The 24,683-nt window shown below is 35.6% G+C and overlaps 1 protein-coding gene across 2 annotated transcripts; it reads right to left on the reverse strand.

Annotated features, from left to right (window-relative positions):
* Positions 1 to 362: 362 nt before the first annotated feature.
* On the reverse strand, positions 363 to 23,866 carry LOC306853299 (TBC1 domain family member 9B-like). 2 transcript variants are annotated; one of them, XM_079390603.1, is made up of 23 exons: positions 23,663 to 23,866; positions 22,393 to 22,503; positions 20,105 to 20,223; positions 18,281 to 18,509; positions 16,781 to 17,039; positions 16,463 to 16,670; positions 16,123 to 16,302; positions 15,336 to 15,503; positions 14,805 to 14,955; positions 13,267 to 13,481; positions 11,998 to 12,115; positions 11,707 to 11,909; positions 10,058 to 10,140; positions 8,920 to 9,049; positions 8,732 to 8,830; positions 8,581 to 8,649; positions 7,134 to 7,374; positions 6,011 to 6,076; positions 5,450 to 5,521; positions 4,740 to 4,790; positions 4,374 to 4,433; positions 4,186 to 4,283; positions 363 to 2,621 (listed from the first exon to the last, which is right to left on the reverse strand). In XM_079390603.1, the coding sequence occupies exons 1-23, from the start codon at positions 23,778 to 23,780 to the stop codon at positions 1,989 to 1,991; spliced, it is 3,681 nt and encodes a 1,226-aa protein (XP_079246729.1). In that variant the 5' UTR covers positions 23,781 to 23,866; the 3' UTR covers positions 363 to 1,988. The 2 variants fall into 2 exon arrangements, with proteins under 2 accessions (XP_079246729.1, XP_079246730.1); XM_079390604.1 differs by lacking the exon at positions 4,740 to 4,790.
* Positions 23,867 to 24,683: the final 817 nt, after the last annotated feature.

Genomic DNA, 24,683 nt, shown 5'->3' on the forward strand with positions numbered 1-24,683 from the left:
AAGAACGATCATTGCAAATGATTTGACTTTAAAACTTCTGATATTATAATGTGATATGCGACTATTTACAGGTTAAGAAGTCCACTACATCAGATTAAATGCAGGCGTCCAGACTCTTTCAGTCATGTGATTAAAGATCAGAATGAAAAGGCCATTAAAACAACAGGTTCAATATTTATCTCAATGTACAGGCCTACAATAAGTTCTTTTTAACATTCTAGAACATCATGTTATGGCTGAGAGTTTCTCCACACTAAAGGTTACCGAGTTTTCTCCATCTTCATTTGATAAAAAGGAAACATAGCGACCACGAAACAGAAATGTTACTTTTACTGCATGCTTCAAAATAAACGTAACAGGGCCTCATTTATATAAAAAAAAAAAAAAATTGAGAAAAAATCTTATATTTAAAAAAAATAATAATTTAATGCTATGATTTATATAAGAATGGTTTAACTAAATTCAAACATCAATTTTTGTAAATATAATTTCACATAGATGTGATTTTTTGTCAATGCAACAATGCTAAATGTTTTATTTTAATGCAAAACAGTAAATTAATGCAAACTGATGCACTGAATTAAATTCAAGAATTTATGTAATTATTCATTTAATTACATAATGATTCTTACATTTTTATTCAGTGCATAAATGTACATAAAAATATGCAGACATGAAGATATTTTAAATTAATGCTATTATTTATGAGAATGGTTAATCTAAATTAAAATGTATCAATAGAATTTTATGTATTTTTTACTCAATGCAACAATTTAATGCATACTGAATGTTTGCTATTAATTTAACACAATGCATAAAACATTTGTAAAACAGTAAATTGATGGATTGAATTACATAACATGATTAATCCAACAGTTTACATGATTTCTTGAATGATTATATTCAATTCAGTCCATCAATTTACATACATTTACAAATGTTGTTTGCATTGTGCATTCAATCCAATTAATGTTTCATTTATTTCAAAGTGACAAAATTCAAATGCCTTTACAGGTAATTTACACTTAATTCGCTCTGCTTGAGGTTTTTATGAACGAAGCCCAGTGATTGTACTTGCTTATTCTGGCCAGACAGCAAAAAAAAAACATTTTTGGAGAATGAAAGACAAACAATTCCTACTTTACGTGGTAAAGGCCATTATAGTGGTAAATTAATCGGCTACATTTTTTTTTCTGCATCTCACATTACATTTTGGATGATGTAAATAAACCAGCGCTGTACCGCTTGTGTAGTTTCTGGCAACCAAACATCTGATAGAACATAACGATGACGCTTTCCTCACAAAACACCACAACAAACACATGCAACGCCGTCCTCGACCAACTTTACACGTCTGATCAGTAATGCAATGACCTACTTAGAAACAGTAAAGCTGATTTTTAACACACAGAAACATGGCTTTAAACCAAAGCTAAGATTGAACAACTGTTTCAATCTGAGGGGTTAAAGTGAATCTGAACAGAGCTATGAGGTGGACTCTTCACCGAAAGGACACTTCTTACTGCCAAATACACAGAATATATCCAGCTATACTGTAGCACACGTGCAAGAAAGCATTAGTGATGTACACTTTTAGTGAGGGATATTTGAACCTGGGACGAGTGTGCAAATCAGATATTTTTAGTGACACGATTCATTTGTTGATCTGTATGAGCCGAAGCAGTTTAATATACAGATATATTTAGATTTATGTATGCCCTATCCCATAATCCTCTATTCCAGACCTGCTAGTTGACGCATTCAACCCATCAAAAACCAGATACTAGGGTGAAACATGGTCATTACATCTAAAACTCCAGAGGTTACTTGTATGGAAAGCTGCTGGGATGGATTTGAAACACTATTTGTTTGACTATGACACAGAAGTATCAAACTCCTAAAGAGAATAACCGGACATACATACACATATGCTTGTTTTGCATTTGTATGTGTGTGTTTGTGTGTTCATGCATGTTTTTATGAGCGTGTCACTGTGTATTCAGAGAGAAATCGTGATCGCTCGACGTACTTGTCTGTCTCTCCACGGCTCTCAGTGACTTGCATGCCATTATTTTGCTCTGGAGATCGTGTTTTTTCTCAAAGTAGTCGACCAGCGATGTTTCTGTCAGGAATGATGCTAAAACCTGCTCGAATGTGATTGACCAATCGGCATCTGGCGCGCTGCCCCGCCTCCGATCCACAGCATCTCCGCTCATGCAGCCAATCAGTACCGTGTCGTCGGCGATGTCCTCGCACTGCAGTGAACCGGCGCTCACTACGGAGTAGGACGAAACGGATGTGTCGTCTTTGGCCTCTTCGTCAGAGCCGGCCGCTGTTGGAGGTGGCGTCTCTAGCTGCGCCTCTGCCAGAGCCTTGGAGACCAGGGACTGTCCTGATCCTCCCTCGCCGGACGAGTCCTCCCTCTCCGGCTGCAGAGCGTCGACCGCTGAGGGCAGCTGGGCTTCAGTTTTCTTGCTGCCGTTGTTGGTGAATTTCTTGCCCACTTCTCCAATGCACAGAAGGAGACTCGCCACCGTGGCGATGCCGTGATACAGCTCCTGCTCCATGGGATCTTCACTGAACATGTTGTAGAGAGTCTTACACATCTCAATGAACTGCTCCTGTAATTGAATGAATACAAAAATGTGTTTTAGTCTTAATGCACTTGTTCAATAGGTCAAAAACACTGAAGTACTAGATTGTAAAAAAAAAAAAAAAAAAAAAAAAAAAAAAAAATATAATATATATATATATATATATATATATATATATATATATATATATATATATATATATATATATATTTTTTTTTTTTTACAATCTAGTACTTCAGTGTTATATATATATTAGAGCTAACACTCAATACTTCATACAGTATATTTCATAAATTTAGTTTATTATTTGGTAAAATGGCTTAAGAGAAAAATTATGTTCATTTCAAAATATATAATTTATTTTTTTAGCATTTATAATGTGTTAACAATTAATCGTTAGTTTTAATTATATACAATACAAAAATATATGTAATGGTTATCATATATATATCAATATCATTAGGTCTCAATAGTACATGATGGTCTCTAAACGAAAAAAACTAGTGCTGTCAAACGATTAATCGCAGTTGAGCGCATCCAAAATAAAAGTTTGTGTTTACATAATATATGTGTACTGTGTTTATTTATATAAATACACACATACAGTATATATTTTGAAAATATTTACATGTAATATATTTACAAATATATTTAATATATAAACAACATTTTTCTTAAATATATAAATGCATGTGTTTGTATTTATGTATGCATAAAATAGACAGTGCACACTGATGTGTTATGTAAACAAAAACATTTATTTTGGATGCGATTAATCGTTTGACAGCACTAGAAAAAAAATAAACTTTTCTCCATATTCACATTACAATTGTCCCATTTCAGCTTTGTAAGAGTCTGAAAGCACAAAGTTTATGTTAATGGCTATGTTTAAATTCAGCTGTTAATAATCAATATCAGAATGAAAAACCTTCATGTAAGCATCTCAACGTGAATATTAGAGTTATATAGATCTTAAATGATTAAATAGATTCAGAGGTTTAAATGGCTAATATTTTCCTGACTACTTTCTTCAATTTAACTGTGCTTACACTGAAGTTTTGTTCGGCATAGATATAATGCACAGGTAAACAATTATTGAACTGGATTGCAATGTTTAAAATGTACTTTTATAATCCATAATTTGTTTAGATTTATTAGAGTAATTATATGAGTTATATAATATAATATTACTAATAATATATCCAGTTTTTAATTTTTTTTATTATAGTAAACAAGAACATCTTTGGACTTCGGGTCTTCTTTGGGTCTGTCTTACCATTTCACCTTTCACTGAGATTTTCCAAAACCTTTTAGATCTAATGCACATCAGCATATGTTTTTGCACCTTTCTGTGCAATACTTGAAACAGTCCAATTCATAAATCACTTTATAGTTCATGCCGAGGGTAAATCAAGCATGTAGTTAAAAATCAGATCTAATTGTTCACACTGAAATCTCTGCACAAAAATCAGATATGCAACTGGTTATTCGTCAGTGGAGATCTGATTTAGGCCACACTGGCCTAAAATTTCCACAAGGACACAAATTTCTCTCCCAACAAATGAGAGCGAGATCAGTGAATACCGGTCACCTGATTCATCCGAGGCAGATCTTTGATACTCTCTTTCTTTGGCTCTTTTTCTTTGGCCCACATTCTCAGATAATACTTGTAGTCCTTCGGCTTCTCGTCTGAAAAGCACAAGACACTGACATTTAAACAACAACAACCAGATTAAAACCGATTCCTTAATGGAGTCATCAATTAGCGAGTATTATCACCTTTTCTCTCATCTGTGTCTCCGGCCGCTGACGCGTCCCCTGCCTCCTTCAGCTCCTCACCTGTTATGATATTAATGCTGCATTAATAAACACTGACATCATAATGACATTTAGCCATTAACCATTTAAAAGTCTCCACCAGAAAGGTTTCATGACATCAAACCCATGGTTAAAAATTAAAAGAGCACCACAAAGGTAAGATAATATCATGTGAAAGACCGATGGTGAACTGATACTGACTGGGAAACACCAAAACCAGAGGTGGTTAGTGAAGAAAAAAAAAAAAAACTCATCTGTTCTGACAGCATCCTCTGATGCCCAAAAACACAAGAGAGACAGAAAACACACTCAACATGACAGACAAACCTGAGCTCACTTCCTGTGCCAGGAAGTCCAGATGAGACAGGAAGGGAGGATCTGGAGTGATCAGATGAGAAAGACAGAAAGAACGAGAAAAAGAGAATGAGAGAAAGAAAGTATTAGAATTAAAAGAGAGAAAGGGGAGATAAGGAAGACAACAAATGAGGAAAATAAGAGAGCAGAAGATTAATAATTAGTTATCAGTCATTAAACCTGGACCGAACCATCCACAGGCACATGCAGGGAGATCAAAGTCAAAACATGATTATTCAAAATAAAATATTCAGAAAACTAAAAGAAAGTATTAATAACAATTACATTTATTTGGAATAAATTGAATATTCTCTCATATATTGCTAAAGAAATACAAGTTCATACAAGTGAAGCTCTATCAGCAGTACAACGGTAAATAAAACAATAAAAACTCGAGTAGTTTTGGCTTTTAAAGTCAGCATCAAACTTTGCGACTGTACTGTACATTTATTACATAATACTACAATTTTTTTAAATTGTTATCAAACAAGAACCAACTTTAAACCCGGTGCATGAAAAAGTGCAAAAAAGTGAAAAAGACCTTGTTTACTCTCATTGATTTGCCTATTTTGAAAAAAGGCAAAATAACCTTCTGTGGAGCTTAACTTGTATTGAATCTGAAATATTTCTTTAATGTTGGCTTCAAATGTTGTTTATGTAGTATACATGTCTCGTTCATGTACCCTGAGGCGTGTCATCGTCAGTGAAGAACTGCGTGGCCTCCAGCGCCGACTCTGCCTCCTCTGGACACATCGCTTCAGAAAGAGAGACGAGAAAATGAAATGAACAAATCTATCACATACGCACTCAAATTGACACACTCTCAGAAATAATCATCTCATTCTAATCTTGTCTAAAAATCTTCACACATACGGTTCAAAAACAAATGCTAGTTTCTCACTTCAATAAACCTCAAACACACACACTCAGAAGAGTGTTTGCTGAGAGTAAGTGATCTGGTTTCCTCACACTGCGCTCATGTTTGTCGTTCACACACAGTTCGTAAATACAAATAAAAACACTAACTATAAAACCTACTTCGTTTTTCTTTCTACTTACACTTTTACACTCTTTCCATGGCCTGGGGGATGTTTCATAAAACAAGTTTATCAAACAAGCCAGGTTTATTTCTCACAATAACTCACAATAAGTCAGACTAACTGAAATAACTTAAGTCTTATTTGGTCAACTTATTTTATGAAACAGGCCCCAGGTCAATAAAGTCTCTGTGACTGTAAACATACCAGGAGGCAGGTGGAGTTTGTAGAGAAGTTTGAGTTTTTCCGTCATATCGCCATGATACATTCCACCTGAGAGGCAACACAAACCAAAAACTGCTGTGATGAGGATGTCGAGAAGCTTAGAACAGATACACAAGTTGCTTCTTTGATTTACTGTAAGTTGTTACACAATACATGCAGACTAACTTATTCTATCCCTCAATAATTTGACCTTCTATTTTTATAAATATATTTCTAGTATAATATTTCCACCAAACAGTGTTGCAAAGTAGATTCAAGATTTTTAGAAGATCTAAAACAGCAAAAATCTATTTTTCAATGTTTGTAATTATATGAACTGAATGCAGTTTCATAATTTTTCAACAATGATAATAGAAAATGTTTCTTGAGCAGCAAATCAGCATATTAGAATGATTTCTGAAGGATCATGTGACACTGAAGACTGGAGTAATGATGCTGAAAATTCACTGGAATAAAGTAAATTTGAACAGAAAATTATTATTTTAAATTATACCAATATTTCACAATATTACTGTATTTTTGATCAAATATATGTAGCCTTGGTGAGAAATAAGAGACTTTGCAAAAACATAAAAAAAAAAAAAAAATCATCTCACAGACCCCAAACTTTTGAACGGTAGAGTATATTGATCCTGCAAGTGAATCTGAATCAATTTACTGAAAATGACACTTTGAACTGATTCATAAAAAATTATTCAAACTTGCCAACTTGAATGCTATCAAAACATCACTTAACACTTTTATTCTCACAAGTTGCAAGACAAAGGCAATTATGGAGTCCAATATAAAGTCCAAGGATGCAATAAAATTTAATTTTGTATGATGTATTGTGAATACTCGATATGCGAGCATGATATTAACGATTATTTACAAATCAGCCAAATTTGTTTTAAATCTGTCTGACAGGTGTTTGTTTTTAATTAGGTCTTCTAAATGTATGATGCCAAAAAAATCTCTTTTTCCTGATGAGGCGTTTCAGAATTCTATGGAGAAGCTTTTGAGGTCTCAGATTGTTGAGCTTTTATCTGAAGCAGTAACAGCTTTCACATGAATCAAACTCTGACTCTATCAATCTCCAAGCTGTGGTGTAAACGCATCCACTCACTGAGTCCGGTGACAAACTCTTTGAAGTTGATGAGAGAGTCTTTGTTTTGGTCGAGCAGGCGGAAGAGTCGGCTGGAGAGCGTGTTGGTGTGAAGGCCACAGCTCCAGGGTGCCAGAGCAGAGAAGAGCTGAATGAACTGGCCGCAGTCGATGCGGTACTGCTCCAGATACGGCAGACTCGGGTCGTGCCGCTCCGCCGCAGTGCTGCTCGCACCCCAGTAACAACTCATGATGTGCTTCGCCTGGGACAAACACACATATACACTAACATTCACACAATTACACATACAATAACTAAAGCTGGAGGACATGACAGTAGGTACTGCAGACATATACCACAAATGCATGCAACTACACAATCATCCAATTAGACTGCACTAAATGAGAAGCACCTTTCTGTAAATTTAATGTAATTTCTAATTTAGTTCTAATTTCTTAATCTAAATTTAATCACTGGTTCAATAAAAAACAAGCATTACTACATGTTGATTTAATATATAGACCATTTTAGTTAAATTTCCATCTTTAATATACCTATATCTAAAATAACCTGTAATGTGATGGATTTTGGCAGTACCGCCCCACTATAATGTACATAAATACACAGAGCAAGTCGCTTCTGGAAGTACACAGATTAGATAAAATACATTTACAAACAAAATAAACAGATTATCAAACAAACTAACAAATAAATAATGTGTGCCTTTCCTAATAATGTGTTAGTTAGCAAGATTCAGGACGAATGCGGCAAAAGTTAAGAGTCTCTCAGAGAACTGCTCATCACCCCATGGAAGAGAGGGGCGGGGTCAGCAGAGCTCATTAGCATTTAAAGGGACATGCAACTAAACGGCTCTCTGTGAACAGAGCTGTATTTGACAGGGTAAAAAGGGTGTTGTTTTACACTACCGTTGAGAAATTTTAACCAAAGTATGTAATAGACTTTTCATTAAGACCCTAAAGAATTATATCAACTTGTGGAAAATAAAAAGAGCAAAAAAGCATTAGGTGATCAGAAGAACACAGATCAGAAAAAAAACATCTACAAACAAAATAAGCAAAATAAAATAAAAAATAAATAAATAGACAGACAAACAATAATGTAATAATGATGATACATTATTTAAAAAAAAATATTACTACTATTAAATATTAATAAATAAATTAATGAATGAATAAACAAAATGTGCCATGACCAATTTTGGTGGTACCTACTATAATACTGACAGCTAGTGGTTTCTTTCGTTTAAAATGAGAATTAAGGTGTTTGGAAAAACACAGATCAGATAAAACATATTTAAACAAAATAAATAAAATATTAAACAAACAAAAACAATTTAAGTAAAACAGAGTTATTATTACAATTTAATTAATATTACTACAAATAAATAAACTAAATAAATAAAACAAAAAAGTTCTAATTAAATCCTGAGTTTACGCATTTATCTTACCTTAAAAAGAACATATAGTTCTTCCAACTCCTCAATAGTGAAGGCAGACTCTGTCATGATCGCTCTCACCTGAATATCACACAATAAAGCATAAATGATCACATGTGGAGATTTAATATTGTGAAATAAGACTTTTTGATCACACACTTACCACACTCCTCTTGGCTGTGTCTTCTAGTGACTGTATGACCTTTAACCTTTGTTTGAACCTCATCTGCTCGATGACGTCGGCACGCAGACTGCCAAACTTCTACAATTAGATGAAAACAATGAATGCAGTTAATAAGGATCATATTGGCATTGGTGTTCGTCTAGGTCCCTCTTGCTCCACCCCCTCACCTCATAGGACGCTTTAATGAGCTCAAAGACGTCAATCTCAGGTGGAGGGTTGTTGCCACTAGTCAACAGGGCATGAAGGTGGGGAATGGGTGGAGAAACGGTCTGCTTATTTACAACATTATCCAAATATCTGCAGGACAGAGAAAGAACACAAAACTTGTTAATGCATCTTCACAAAGCTCAGACAATAGAAAAGGGATAATAAACCTAAAGTTTGCTTTTTTAAAAATAACATCTCTGATCCATCAGGCTTTTATGGCTCATATAGTATGATATAGTGAGAATATGAAGAAAAAAAACAGCTCAACCTTATTCATAGGCCCAAAATGAGCAAAAAAAACAACAAAAACAAATGGTGCATATGATGATATTTATATGGACAAAAAGTTAACATGACATTCTGATGATTGTAATGTAAATCAATCATTATAACAGTATAGCAGATACACTGCATAAAAATGATAAAAATATCAGTTGTCATTCTATAGCACCAATAATATGTCTTGGTAAGATGGTATTGAAATGCTTAGTTTGATGATCAAAACATATAGTGCAATACAACACAATAATGATTGAAAGATGAACAAATAAAAGTTGCTCAAAGGCCTGATGATCATATTTGTTACTCAAGATTTAAAAATATATATATATATATATATATATCTAGATAAGCAAGTAAACTGAAGCTGTTTCAGTCTAGTAAGTGTTGAAATAATACTAACAATATCAAAGTTATTCTTAAGTTTACTTAATAAAAATCAGTACAGATTTCACAGCAAAAAGACACGTGAGGCACGAGCTGAAGGTGGACGTTTATACTAAAAGACCTTCTGCTTGCTAAACTATCAATCAGACGGCAGAAGGCATGTAGTAGATGGAGTACAACAGCAAAGTTTTTATCATTTAGAGACTTTATTTGTGAAATGTCAAACAGTTTCATAGATTAAGTATTATACATACAAATATCATACAGGCTTTAGGGTTAAAACTGAATTTATAAGAAGAAAAAACTCATTAATTGCTTTATGCCAATGTGAATGTCTAAAAACTGTTAAATTAACATTGCCTTCATATTGCATTCACTCTACAGTCATCTTGTAAACTATGAACTATATGATGCTGTATTAGCCACACTCACCTGCCCAGAATAGTCATGGCCTCTCCCTCATCTGAACAGGACAGCAGTTGATCCATGTTTGCATGTAGCACAGCTAATGCCACCTGGAGAAGAATGACAGACACCTGTTAGTCACATTTACATGTCACAGACACTGACCAGGTGCTTTTGTTCTTTGGGAAATGTTGCTCAAAAATGCACATACATATATAAACACGTATATGAGGACTGTTAAGAGATTTTTTTATCTAATTAATTACATTGTGTGCCAATTAATAAGTCAAATAAATCACACATCAATGTGGGCAGAGAAAATACATCCCAAAAGATCATTTAAAATTATTATTGCATTAAAAAGTAGCTTTAAGAAAATATTTTAATTCAACATATAATTCATTACACAATATTTTAAGGCTAGAAACTGGCCATCGCATTGTTTTCAGAAGCTGATTCTGAAGTGACATTGAGATATATTTACATAGACTGCATTCATGCCACCTTTGAACATCTACACTGCAATTTGAATTGCATTAATAATCCTATGAGATTTAAATGGGCATTAATAGTAAATAAATATTGAAATTAGACTTTTTTTTTTTTTATGAAATGTTGCTCTAAATATGAAGCTAATAGTGCCAGTAGGTGGTGGGAAGTCACTGTCTTTATGAGCGATTAATTCGGAAATAAATTAAGTGACTGTCTTTATGAATTAATCACTGACTCACTTGATATGCAAAACAGCTCTGCTATGGATTTATCTGGAACTATTTTGGTACTAAAATGTACCTCTTGTTTACTGAACTGTTGTATAAAAACAATATCACATTTGCAACCATGTAGATATTTAGGAAAACAGCACTCTTGTCTGATATTGCTGCTTTTGTGATATTGCTAAACTATGTCATAAGACAAAAACCCATTCAGGGGCATTTTTGACTTCATATCTACACAACACCTGAGAGGAGATGATGCCAACCCCCCAGAAGACCTCAGATGATGCTAACCCTGGAACAACATAATAAAACTACCAAATTTTGCTTAATCGCAACATATAATCATTGCAGTTAATAGTGTTCACCGTCTGTTTGATTACGTGTAATTTGTAACTAGCTGCATAATTTTTACTGTACATTTCTGCCATAGTCACCACTAATAACCTCCTCCTAAATATAAAGAAACTTAAAATTTTCTGTAAAGCTGCATTGCAACGATTTGTATTGTGAAATCTTGGATCTTGAATTTCAGGCTTTCCCATATTGATTTTTTTTTTTTTATAAAATAAAAATTTTATGCAATCAAAGTTGTGGTAGTGTCACGCCATAGTATCATAAATTATATCGAATAGCGATCATTTTTTCATCACATCGAAGTTATAAATTCCAGAAAAAGTGCTATCACAAATAGAGTGCAAGTCTGTGGGAAACGCTGCCTGCGTTCTATAGATTACATCACACAGTCTGTCGTTCTACATCATGTTCATTAGCAACTGCATACAATGCAACATGGCGTGCAGGTCTAGGTCATATTTTTCCATAAGTAAATCACACCTAATTAACATTTGCTGTTTGCATGCTGTGAAGATTTTGTAGGCAAAATTGTCCAAGACTTGCATGCATGCAAAACCCTCAGAAACTTCACCAGTATGTGATGCAGCATCTGATAATCCTTACCTGGAAAATGACTTTAATGCCCTCGTAGAAGAAGCAGTCGACCAGCAGCACCGCGCTGTCGAAAGGCATGACGGACAGGAAGAGTGTGAGAAACCAGGACAGAGAGATGGTGGAGATGACGCCCAAATCCTGCATGTGCTCGTACAACAGCGGCAAACACTCGCGGGTCAGCTCCTCAAACACACCCTGATCCACCAGTGCTCCTGACACAGATCAGAAAATACCGGTGAGCAGACAATCACATCTGACTGGTTACGACTTTCATTGTGTGCTTATATTTGCCTGACTGACCAACAACTCTAGTGTTGTAATAGTCGGGCAGCATCCGTTCACACAGCGCCACAAGCAGCCAGAAGGCCTCCTCTTCAGTACAATACAACAACAACACGGACGTAACAATGTTCATCGCCTGGAGAGAGAGTGATGAACAATGTTTAACAGCAGTTCTCATATGACTTCTCCACAGACAGACACTGTGCCAGAGCCATGCTGGTCTCAAACCAGTCCTTAAGTCTGAGATAATGTACTTATATAATGTACCCAACATGCACAGACTGCAAAACATCATCAATATGCAAGACAATAAATGAGTAAGCAAATACATTTTTTTTTTTTTTTACACAAAACTAGATTTCTCCCATACCAAAGGAAAAAAAAATACATTTCAAGTGACCTATGTGGCACGCTGCAACGCAAGATTGACAAACACTATGTTCCTGTTTTTGATGTGCTGCAAAGAGTCTATCAGAAAGGACTTATAAGGAGTTTTATAAATCAATTTTTTATCATTTATATAAGAGTTTTATTTATAATTTCAGGTGTAAATTGATTACTATGAATTATGTATTATATACATGTAAATAATTTGACCGTTAAATTAAAACCCAGTGATAGCATAAAAACGCTGCATTAAATTATGTTTAGTTTTATTTTACTTTTGTGCAATAACCATGGGCTATCTATCCATCTCTCTCTATATATATATATATATATACACACACACATTTAATTGATTAATATATTATTCAATTATCCTTACTGTATTTTTATTATTTGTGTCATGCTGTTGTTTTTCTCTTGGCTTCTTCTGTCATCAAGACAAGCGTTTAGGCCTAAGCTATTCTCATTGTGATTCTTCTGATTTTATGTTATGATCTCAAAAACATCTCACATATTTTACAACATGTCCAGACCAAGAATGACACAAAACAACCCATAAATCAATCATGACAATACATTTTGTTGTTCACATGGTTTGTTTCTTGGTCACACTAGGTAGTTCGGCCATAATAAAATCTCATTTGTCCAAATGGTCACAACTCCTCCACACAGAGCTGCAAAAAGTAATCCAATGGCATTCATAGAGAATGTAGGTTAAGTTTTGATATAATTTTTGGGCTGACTGTAGCTATATACTCAACATCAGACTGGGGGGTGTGTGTGTGTGTGTGTTTGTGTGTGTGTTTGTGTGTGTGTTTGTGTGTGTGTGTTTGTGTGTGTGTGAGTGTGTGTTTGTGTGTGTGTGAGTGTGTGTTTGTGTGTGTGTTTGTGTGTGTGTACCTGGCAGTATCCGATGCTGGGGTTTCTGTAAGCGTAGGCAGTCAGGACGCGTCTCAGGGCAGCGATGCCCATCTCGTTCTGGAAGGCGTGATGTTCAGGCATGGAGCGGTGCAGGTCTCTCTCGATCTCCTCTGTCGCTAGAGTACATTTACCAATCGCCTGCTCAACCAAACTGGCATAGTAACCCGGGTGTGTGGCCATCTCATTCTGACCACCTGAAACACAGGGAAAATAACAGGTTTTAAAAGTCATAATGTGATCGTAATGAGCAGAGCAGCTCTATAACAACAGCTGACAGCCTGTTTTTCTCTGACAGCGTGAGAGATCTCACACTGACGTGCAAACATGATGGTCACACACACAGGCAGCAGAAGTCAACACACACACACACACACACACGTGGATAAGCATGCGAATACTTGTGTTAACTGTGCACAGTACACAAATGTTCATTAATGCACCGCATACCCAAATGATGTACTGCGTTTTCCAAAATGTGCAGGATATAAACAGTGCACACAAAGCAGAATACTGTCTCCCATAATGCAACATGTTCAACATGTTTTTTGGGGGGGGGTTTTTAACTATTAGTCGACTATTAGCTGCCCCCTAATAGTCGACAAATCGTTAGTTGACCAGAAAAGGCTTGGTCGACCAAAATTGTATTAGCCGCATAGTCGCAGGAAATTAATAATAATAATAATAATAATAATTCCACAGACGAAAAGTCACGCAGTCTGTGACGGACAGATCGTTAACGGCTGGTCTATGAGGTAATGGGTAATGCAGGACACCCAAACGCTCGCCTATCATTCATCGACCTACAATGTGGCTTATGATGTGTCAATGCAGTCTCCTTACTGTTTTTTCCCCTCACACATTCATAATCATTAAAGGCTCATTATAATGATTTAAATGTTTTATTAATAAACGTGTGATTAGCTGACTAATGCTTAAAATTAACGACTACTAGTCAACCAGAAAAATCCTTAGTCGAGGGCAGCCCTAGTGACCTGCTAACATGCTAAGGGACTGACTACTATTTTTATTTGGTTCCTTCCAAATAAATAAATACACTTACAATAAACAATCTTTTTCTTGACAAATCAGATTAAAAGTGCAAAATTACAATATTTAATTTTGAATCAAAAAACTAAATCATGTGACTGGAATGTAGTACCAGTCTTGTTATTAATATTTAAAAAAAACTAAAGCTATTTTTAATTTCCCAAAAAATGGAAAAAAATAAAATTTGACATTTCTAAAACATAAAAAAAAATAAGAGTTAAACAGGAAAGTTGCTTACTGAAATAATTTTTAAACAACATTGTATGTATAATTTTTAAATATACATACAAGTATATATATATATATATATATATATATATATATATATATATATATATATATATATATATATATATATATATATATATATATATATATATATATATAATATATACCTAACAAAATTACTAAAAAAAAAAGTAATGTGGTCTTGGTGAGCAGCGCCCCCTGGTGTTTGGATAACTCATTACCTGAGAATAGCAGCCACAGTTCTCCTCTCAAACTCTCTGGTATCCCGTTCAGAACCAGCTCTCTGGTCTTAGACGTGCGGTACATGCAAACTCCACGGCCAAACTCAAAGAAGTGGATGTTCCATGATTCCTCTTTCATCTTCTCTCTTGTCTGGAGGAGGTGAAGGAGGAAGGTCAAAACATAACCAAGAAAACATAAGGCAACAAGTTTTTTTTTGTTTTTTTTTAGATTTCATTCTGTTTCTGAGGAAATTAATTTCCAAAAAATTATGTATTTTTTTATTTTAGTTTTAATTAACAAAAATAAAGTTGGTTTGTGTCAGTAAGTTTTTTTGAAAATAAAGATATTTTAATAGTCCTTTTGTACTTTCTATTTATCAAAGAATCTTACAGAAACGTTTGATCTGTAGTGCATTTAAGTGCTAATTAGCTGCGTAATAAGCAGATAAAATTATTCTAAAATCCTTTTATGCATACTTGTTTTAACCACTTCAAAAGAAGGCTGATGGATGTGAGAGGGGTGTGTCTCACCACTTTAGGCCCCAGCTCCTCCGGGACATCCTGCTGGTAGATTTGCAGTAGGCCCTTCTTGGCAGTGGGCAGACTGGGGTTGTAGTGTTGGTTTTGGGGCATCTCTCCGAGCCCCAGTACTGGAGGGGATGGGGGCAGGGAGGGTGGCGTACTCGGGCTGGGATTCTCCTGGAAGTAATGACAAACATGGAAACGAGTTATGCTTCAATGGGGCAAATGTCTTTAATCATGAATCATGAAGCAAAAACTCTAGTTAACAAGTTTAAGGTCAGTAAGATTTTTGTTTTTGAACTAAATTAATACTTTTATTCAGCAAGGATACATCAAATTGATCAAAAGTGACATTTATAATATTACAAAAGATTTCTATTTCAGATAAATGTTGTTCTTTTGAAGTTTCTATTCATCACAGAATACTGAAAAAAAAAAAGTTTCCAGATAAATATGAAGCAGCAGAACTGCTTTCAACACTGATAATAATTGGAAATGTTTCTCGAGCAGCATATTAAAATGATTTCCTAAGAATCATGTGACACTGAAGGAGTAATGATGCTGAAAATTCAGCTTTGATCACAGGAATAAATTACATTTTACTATGTATTCACATAGAAAACAGTTATTTTAAATTGTAGTAATATTTCACAATATTACTGTTTTTACTGTAGTTTTTAATGAAATACATGCCATGGTGAGCAAAAGAGATTTTGAAAATCTTACCAACCCCAGACTTTTGATTGAAAGTGTACATAAAATTAAATTATTACTATTCTGATCAATTCTGACTCACAGATTGAGTGTTTAGACCACATGGCCTGTCAGGCGTGCGCTGCAGGAAGTCAGAGATGCGTTGTACCAGGAAGTCACGGTCTTTGAGGTTGGCAAACAGGAAGGTCATCTTGTTTTTAGTGCTGATCGACAGTGGACTCGGCAAAACACTGCTGCTGTCCGCTTTCTCCACTATAGTCACCTACAGAGAAAGAATGAGAGAGGACGTGTCCGTCAAGCTGTTGTAACTGTATGGGTGTGTGTGTGTGTGTGTGTGTGTGTGAGAGAGAGAGAGAGAGTGTTAGTGCTGTCAAGAGAATAATTGCATACAAAATAAAACGCACTAGTGTGTGTGCGTTTACCTCTCTCAGTGGAATGATAAGTTGACACAGATCTTCCTCTCGACTGGCAAAGCAGATGTAGTTGTTAGAAACAAACATCTGACCGACGACATGCATCTTAGCGAATGGCGTCCAGAGTGTACAGTCGGTGTGTCCATCCAAACGCTCGTCCTGTGTGAGCCGGAACAGCGCTCTGTACCGCTCGTTCTTTGCACGTGCATCCAAGTCCCTGAAACATGAGAAAACACAAAATCACAAAATAAAACCAGACAATTCTGACAAAAAGGGTGCTCTGTTTATACAATTATACAATGACTCATCTGTGAGCGGTCTGCTCACCTCTTGAGCGCAGAGACGTTTTTCAGGGTCTTGCCGGGTTTGGGGAGCGAGCGGTCGGCGGCAAAGCTCTCATTGTCCAGCAGCTGTCTCATGGCGATGTTGGCCAGCTGCTCCATCAGTTTGAAGGTCTCGTTGATGTTGAGGAACATGGAGAAGAAGTGCTCGGTGTCGCGTGTGCTTACGCGGATGCTCTCGGGGAAAACCAGCGTGGCATTCTTGTCCAACTGCGTGACGTCTGTCCACTGCACCACCAGCGAAACTACAGTCACAGGAATGAAGACAAAGATGAAAAAGATTTGAAAACAAGTAAGGGGAAGAACAGATTTCATGAAGGGTGGTGGAAGAAAAGAAGCATGCACTAACACAATTTCACACTAACTAAAGGACACTTAATTCAATATCAAACAGAGCCCTTTTCACAGAGCGTTTAAAATGACATCACTAAACAGCTACCTAAAATAATTAATTCTGATTGGCCAGTCGTGGCATACTGTGGATATTTTATGCACACTATCGAGCAAAAGTTTGGAGTTGGTTAGATTTTTTTTTAACGATTTAAAAAAAGCAGTAAAAACATTACTGTGAGATATTACTACAATTCAAAATAACTGTTTTTTATGTGAATACATTGTAAAACGTAACATATCCTGTGATCAAAGCTGAATTTTCAGCATCATTACTATCAATATTAGTCTTCAGTATCACATGATCCTTCAGAAATCATTCTAATATGCTAACATCTTATACTATTTTCTGATATTTGTGGTACTCTCCCATGCACTGCTGTTGAAGTTAACCCAACTATGATAATTTCCGCTGCTGAGAAACCCGGAAATTTGAAAAAGGTCCATTATTAGTGTTGAAAACAGTTGTGCTGCTTCATATTTTTGTGGAAACTGTGTTAGATTTTATTTTTCAGCATTCTGTGATGAATAGAAAGTTCAAAAGAACAGAATTGAACTGAAATAGAAATCTTTTGTAATATTAGAAATGTCTTTACTGTCACTTTTGATCAATTTAATGTATCCTTGCTGAATAAAATAGCTTAGCATAACTTGTTTCCACTCAAACTCAATTGAAACTCTTAAAAACCATATATATAGTATTTTAGTTTACAAATGTGTATGTATGTTTCTTTACAAGTACATGTATATTATTTTGCTATAAAAAGCAAAAAATATATATGTACAAACAATAAAAAAAATAGTAATTTATAAAAAAAAAAAAAATCAAAAATATAACGCTGTTTGTTTGGGTTCTAGATTCATTCCATTTTCTGTTTTTGTACAAATTTAGTTCCACGGTACATTTTGCAGTATGCATCAAGTATGTTCTCTGTAGCTCAAATCGTAGAGCATGGCGCTAGCAACGCCAAGATCATGGGTTCGATTCCCAGGGAAAGCAAGAGCTGATAATATGTAAAAACTGTAACTTGAATGCAATGTAAGTCGCTTTGGATAAAAGTGTCTACTAAATGCATAAATGTAAAATGCATCTCACCCTCCTTTCCCAGCAGGAAGGAGTAGAAGCAGAGGTGATTTATGGACAGGTAGATCCAGCCTTGCCGCGGGACTCTGCCCTTCCAGTAGCTGCAGGGGTAATAGTTCACCAGCTTCTCTTCCTCCGGCATTCCAAACAACTTCCGCATCTTCAGCTCGGCTTCACGGAACTTCCCAGGATCCTCGTCTTCCTGAGGTTTGCCACTTTTATTCTCTTCAGCGATGATGCCCTACAAAGAACAAGTTGAAATTTGAGGTCAGTAAAGATATTTCCGCTCACCAATCCGGCATTTATATGATTCAAAATACAATATAAACAGTAATAATGTGAAATATTATTATAATTTAAAATAACTGTTTTCTGTTTGAATCTATTTTCAAATGTAATTTATTCCTGTGATCAAAGCTGAACTTTCAGCATCATCACACCAGTCTTCAGTGTCACGTGATTCTTCAGAAATCATTCTAATATACTGATTTGCTGCTCAAGAAACATTTGTTATCAACGTTGAAAACTTTTTGCATGCATGTTTTGTAGTTTATTTTGCCTCAAAACTCCAGCTTGAAAATGTAGTGACAGTTTCACATTCTTTGTACAACCAGTACAACCAGTTTTCCGATTTCTAATCATGATTATTTCCTTTTTTAAAGGGGTCATCGGATGCCCATTTTACACAAGTTGATATGATTCTTTAGGGTCTTAATGAAAAGTCTATAACATACCTTGGTTAAAATTTCTCAATGGTAGTGTAAAAAATACCTCCTTTATCCTCCTTTGCTCGTGAGCTCTGCTGACTCCACCCCCCTCTCTTCAGTGGAGTGACGAGCAGACTATAGATATGTGTAGATTCCCTATTTGACCGCTCCAGACACCTTGACGTGTCAGCCATCTAGCATTCACCATAATAATCAATGAATATTCAAAGATATACAAGCATATAGCTTGCTGTTGTAGACGCAAACAGTCAATGCGCTCAAAGATTTGCAGACCGTTCCAAAAATGTCAGATGGCTTACGTATCACAGCCCATAGAAACTGTCGATAATGAGGCATCTAGGTATATATATCTATGGAGCATACTAAACTTCAGCCGCGAAACTGGCTAACTAGCATGTTATTAGGAAAGGCAATTTTCAAAGATTCATAAAAACCCTTATACTCACTTACTTCTGTAGATAAAGCTGGATCACGAATGATTTGGGCGAACATAGATGCATTTATGTAGATCAGGGTTCGGCATATTCACTTCAAAACAAAAGTAACGTTAATCCTCTGCCTCTTCAGCAGCTCAGATGTCGGGAGTAAATGACGACTGCTATATTCATTATTGCATCCAACAACTAAACACTTCAATCCCCTGCACCAGAGTCGGTCGGACTGTTTACAGCTCACAGCTCCCTCAGGGCGGGTCTAAGGTAAGACGGTCTTGTCAATCAACTATCATGGGAGCGGCCTGTGCAGAACTACATCATTCTGACAGGAATCTCAGAACAGCCTGATTTGAGAAAGGGGATTTTAAAATAGGGATTTAAAAAAAAACACTGGGTGGATTTATATCATTATAGGATGGTTGTGTACACACACTTCCAACACACATTTATGTTCAAACAACCTGTAAAGTGAATTTTGCATCCGAGGACCCCTTTAACATAAAAATGTTAAACTAGCAACCAACAAAAAGTGAGAGTTGTGTTACTTATTCAGAGAAACATTTAGACCTAGATTAAGATTTGAGGAGCTACTATAATTCACTATCTCTGAATAAATTAATTAACCCTAATTTAATGGCTTCAATATGTCTTTACTTTGACAAAAAAAAAAACACCTGTATTTTGCCCTTGACGAAGGTGGTGATGTCATCGTCGTTGTCAAAGATGGACAGAGTCTGCAGTAGGTTTGTCTCGAGCCACTCCCAGTGTTCAGTGATCTCCTTACGAGACGAGCCTGAGACACACACACACACACATCCATCAGAATTAACTGTGTCACAGCCTTTAATATGTCACTCAAATTCAGAGCGGCTGTTTAAAGGTCAGGTGAGGTTTACACAGGAGATACAGCCGATGTGACTGAACACAGCCAGTCACTCTTCAGTCGATGCGGAGATGACGGTAATAATTGAACCCGAGTAAAAGAACTACAGAGTATCTGTTTAAGAAAACATCAAGACGGTTTCCTTTGTTATCTGAATAAACAAATCCAGACTAATCAATTTGTCTGGAAAAAGACAAATCAAGACTGTTAGCTAGACTGAGAGCTCTAGATCACCTATAATACAAAGTCAGTATAGTTTACAGATGTTTGTCATTTTAAGTGAGTAATTGTTGGATTAATCATTTGAGTTTGTGGATGGAGGGATTTGTGCTCATTAACTAAAACCATTGAAAAATACATTACTTGCAATAAAATAAACATTAACTACAATGAATTTTAACTTATAAAAACTTATTTCCGCTAGTTGCCAAGACAAAATTTCTCATTTTTGTAAGGATGCTTGACCACTTTTTGAGGAACAGGCCCGATACCGAGTCCCGATACCTGTATTTTCATTGCATTTATAATTTTTAATAATGCTGGGTACAGAAACCAAAAGAATATGTATAATATTAGTTGGCTTAGTTCATTTAGCAAATAGATATTTCCTTCAGTTATTTTCACAATTAATTATGCCCACCATTAATATGTATTCCACAAGCTTTTGTTACTGTTCTTTTTTTTTTTGCTCTATGGTAGCCTACTTCATCTTTAATTGAATAGTGTTAGAGCTGCTCCATTGCAGCAGAACTGTAATCTGTTTTACTGTAAAAATTCAGGGAACCACTCATTATATATAAATCATTTAAAGGAACATCTCGCTCAAAAATGACCAAAGAGTTTAGATATTTTTCCTATTTAAAACTTGACTCTTCTATAGTTACATTTTGTACTAAGACTGACGGGAAATGAAAAGTTGCGATTTTCTAGGCTGATAAGGCTAGGAACTCTTATATTGTCCCCAGCTATATCATAACTAGTTACCTAGCTGGGGACTACTAATCCGATTCAATGATCTATGCTAAGCTACGCTAAAAGTGCTAACGCCAGACCCGGAGATCGGCTGAATGGATTCGAAAACAGTAAAACTCAACTGTCTAACTCTAGGGGAGTTGGAAAATGAGCCTATTTTCAAAAAAAGTGGAGTGTTTCTTTAACTGTGATGAACATATTTTCTGAAATAAGTCACGTTTTTTATTCATCTGAAACATGCTGTGGCCTATAGTCCAAAAAGACTCACATAATGCAATTAACCTCAAGCAAGCAAAACATGCGCAATGTGTGTACGCTTTTATACTGGTGCAGAATGAGAGAGACATGTAAAGACTAGCGCATTTCACACAGGCTGCTATTTTCACTTGGCCATAAAGTCGTGTATGCTTCACATTTAAAATGCTGTTTATAGTGAATGTCACCATTTTCCATATTTACGATTTAGTTTTAATTCAAATGATACATGTGCCATTCAAGCAAACAACAATCAGGATCATACAACAGAAGTGTGCTCTCTCTCTCTCCCCTTATCTTTAAGTAGTAAGTTTAAACTGCATTTTTATTGAATGTACATTCAAATTTATGGAACGAATGTAGTGTATTTTGTGAGGAAATTAACTACTACTCTTCCTTCTTTATTATATAAATGTGTCTATATTATAACACCGATCTGAGATTTACTGATCACACAACTTTGACAATTCGATATGCACTCTGAACTTCTGGATCAAAACTAAATATTTGCGAAGGTTTCTAAGCTTCGCAAAGCAGTGTTTTCAAAAGCATCCACAACTAATTTTAACCAATCCACATAACAAGAACACTAAGAAACTACGAATGAATATTAATATACTTAAAATAAATTATATTATATACATTTATATAATGATTATATTTAAAAAATAATATTATTATGTTATATAACATTACATAAAATTAAGTAAGCACCAACTAATAAATCAGTTTGAAATTAAAATTATGCAGTTGTTGCTTTTTTCTGCATACTAAGAATGTGGGGACATCCCTATTTTGAGTACATTTAGGACCCAGATATCAAGTGATTTTCTACAGACTTTAAATACAGACCACAAGCAATATTCCAGAAGATCTGTGACTCTCCCGTCTGGTGCAGGATCCTGTACGGAGCCACGCGAGCACTCGAGTCCAACACCACATCCAACGTACCCACCAGCAAACCTGAGAGAAAGACAGAAAGAGAGAAAAGTTCACAGGTCACATCTACATGCAGTATGTCTTAGTCAATAACAGGCGTCAGAGCGCAGTGTTTCCTTCACTTCTCATTGCTGAGACACACATATTTACCCAGATAAACACTCGTGTGCGTGAGAGAGGAATTTAAGGCATGGCATGCCGTTTGTCACACACATCTTGACTTCCTCCTACAGGGGTCACATGATCAGTTAATGTGTGATTCTAATGGAGACAAACACTAACTGGCTTCTTCAAAAGGGATACAGTGTTGTTGCGATGTGTTGAATATTGCACAAGCGTGACATTAACACACATTACACCTAATAAGAGTCTCACTCAAGTATGGCAAAACACCAATAATGTGTAACTTCCAGACAACAACAGGGTAATGCTGAGGTCTTCGTAACGTAATTGAGTTTACATTCAGGTTCAGAGGTGAATGCAGTCATTCTGCTGTCATGTGAGACATTCGTCTTAAAAAGTGCCTGTTTTTGTCTGTTTGTTTTTAGGAGCCAAGGAAACGCATATGAATATCTTTCTCAGGAGGGAATAAGTAGTTAGCATATTGTGACACAAACCAAACAAAGGCTTTTCTCTCATGATACTCAAGATATAGGTTTAGTTAGATTATAACTAACTAAATCTTATAGATTTAGTATAGATTTAGATTCTAGTTTCAAGGCATGTATATATACACACATATGCATATATATCACACACACACACACACACACACACACACATACACAACCACGGTACTGCAGAGTGTGTTTTATATCAGGCACCTAATAAATGTTAAAGTTATCATTTCAACCATCTGTAATTTAATTATTACTGTATTTCTTAAAACCAACATTAAACCATACACTTATAAATTACAAGCATATAAATATACTTAAATTTAAGACATGCATGTATAAACTTACATTTCACAAGCACGTCAGATATCAATAAACAGATGACGCAAACACAGTCAGCATCAATAAAGAGATGCGACCAAAACAAATCCACCTACAGGTTATTGCACATGTTATAATGAATCATCAGCTAGTATAACTGCGTTGATAAACTCTCCTTCATTATGCATGTGTGATCGGTCATGCATACGAGCCCTGATGGTTTATTTTTGGGTAATATCTCATACCTGTGAAGCCTCCTCCGCGCCCGTGTCCCTTCCTCCTCTGCAGGATGAAATAGGGATTCGCTCGCTCGCTCACCCACAGCGCGTTGGCCAGTAACACCTCCTCCGGGGTAATCCACATGGCTTCACGGGCGCTTTCACTCTGTAGATGCGGCGAATGTGTGAGTTTTGATCATGCCAGAATGGACGAGACTCAGCTGATGTTTGTCTGCATGAGCCGCCCAACTCACTGCGGGTGAAACCAGCCACCGTGGAGCCAAAATGGCCTCCTGAGTCACTGGAACTTCAAATTAAAAGTCTTTACCACCACCGATAATAAAACTATTATCATTATTATATCTTATTTTATACACAGTGTGCTCTGCAAATATATTTGATATGTCTGTAAATAGATTTGAACTTGTGTTCCACAGCAGCATTAAAACACGGAGATTTTTTTTATTATTACGTCTTTGCACTGAGAGATGTCACTTTTTCTGACTGTATTTTATTTGTCCTGTTTGGCAAATAACCAGTTGCTTGCTCTCGATGTTGTTTTCAGAAGTTTACTAAATCTGGGGACCCTCTGTGCATGTATCCTTAAAAAATATTAACGTAAAATAATTTTTTTATTTTTAGTTTCGGATAATATGTTATTTTATTATATTAATTCTATGTGTTTAACACACACACACACACACACAAACACTTATATAATCAGTCTCATTCAGGATGAAAAGAAATTTCAGGTGAAGGATAAGCCACTTCTTACCTCCGAGACTGTGTTATGATCTATATGACCTTATTATTTTTATTGTATTAGGCTTATCTTTATTGCTGATCACTTTTGTTGTGCTATGATATTGAAATATTTACCCTTATATAATCAGAGGAGCATAGAAACGTTTATGAAAGTGTCACTCCACAATACAATAGCAAAATATATAAATATGTATAGTATTTTTATGTTACATTAATCAGTGTCTAGCACACATTCCTGAGAAAAGGATATGGACCAGAAGACATTGCAATTACTACACATTTA

Source organism: Barbus barbus (genome assembly GCF_936440315.1).
Source record: "Barbus barbus genome assembly, chromosome: 33".
Taxonomy (NCBI): domain Eukaryota; kingdom Metazoa; phylum Chordata; class Actinopteri; order Cypriniformes; family Cyprinidae; genus Barbus; species Barbus barbus.

Excerpts from the sequence above, each read along its gene's own strand:
- LOC306853299 (XM_079390603.1), bottom strand. The coding sequence starts at position 23,780 with ATGTGGATTACCCCGGAGGAGGTGTTACTGGCCAACGCGCTGTGGGTG. Across the intron at positions 16,303-16,462 it reads TTATCATTCCACTGAGAGAG|GTGACTATAGTGGAGAAAGC; the intron begins GTAAACGCACAC and ends CTTTCTCTGTAG. Across the intron at positions 11,910-11,997 it reads TTACAACACTAGAGTTGTTG|GAGCACTGGTGGATCAGGGT; the intron begins GTCAGTCAGGCA and ends GATCTGTGTCAG.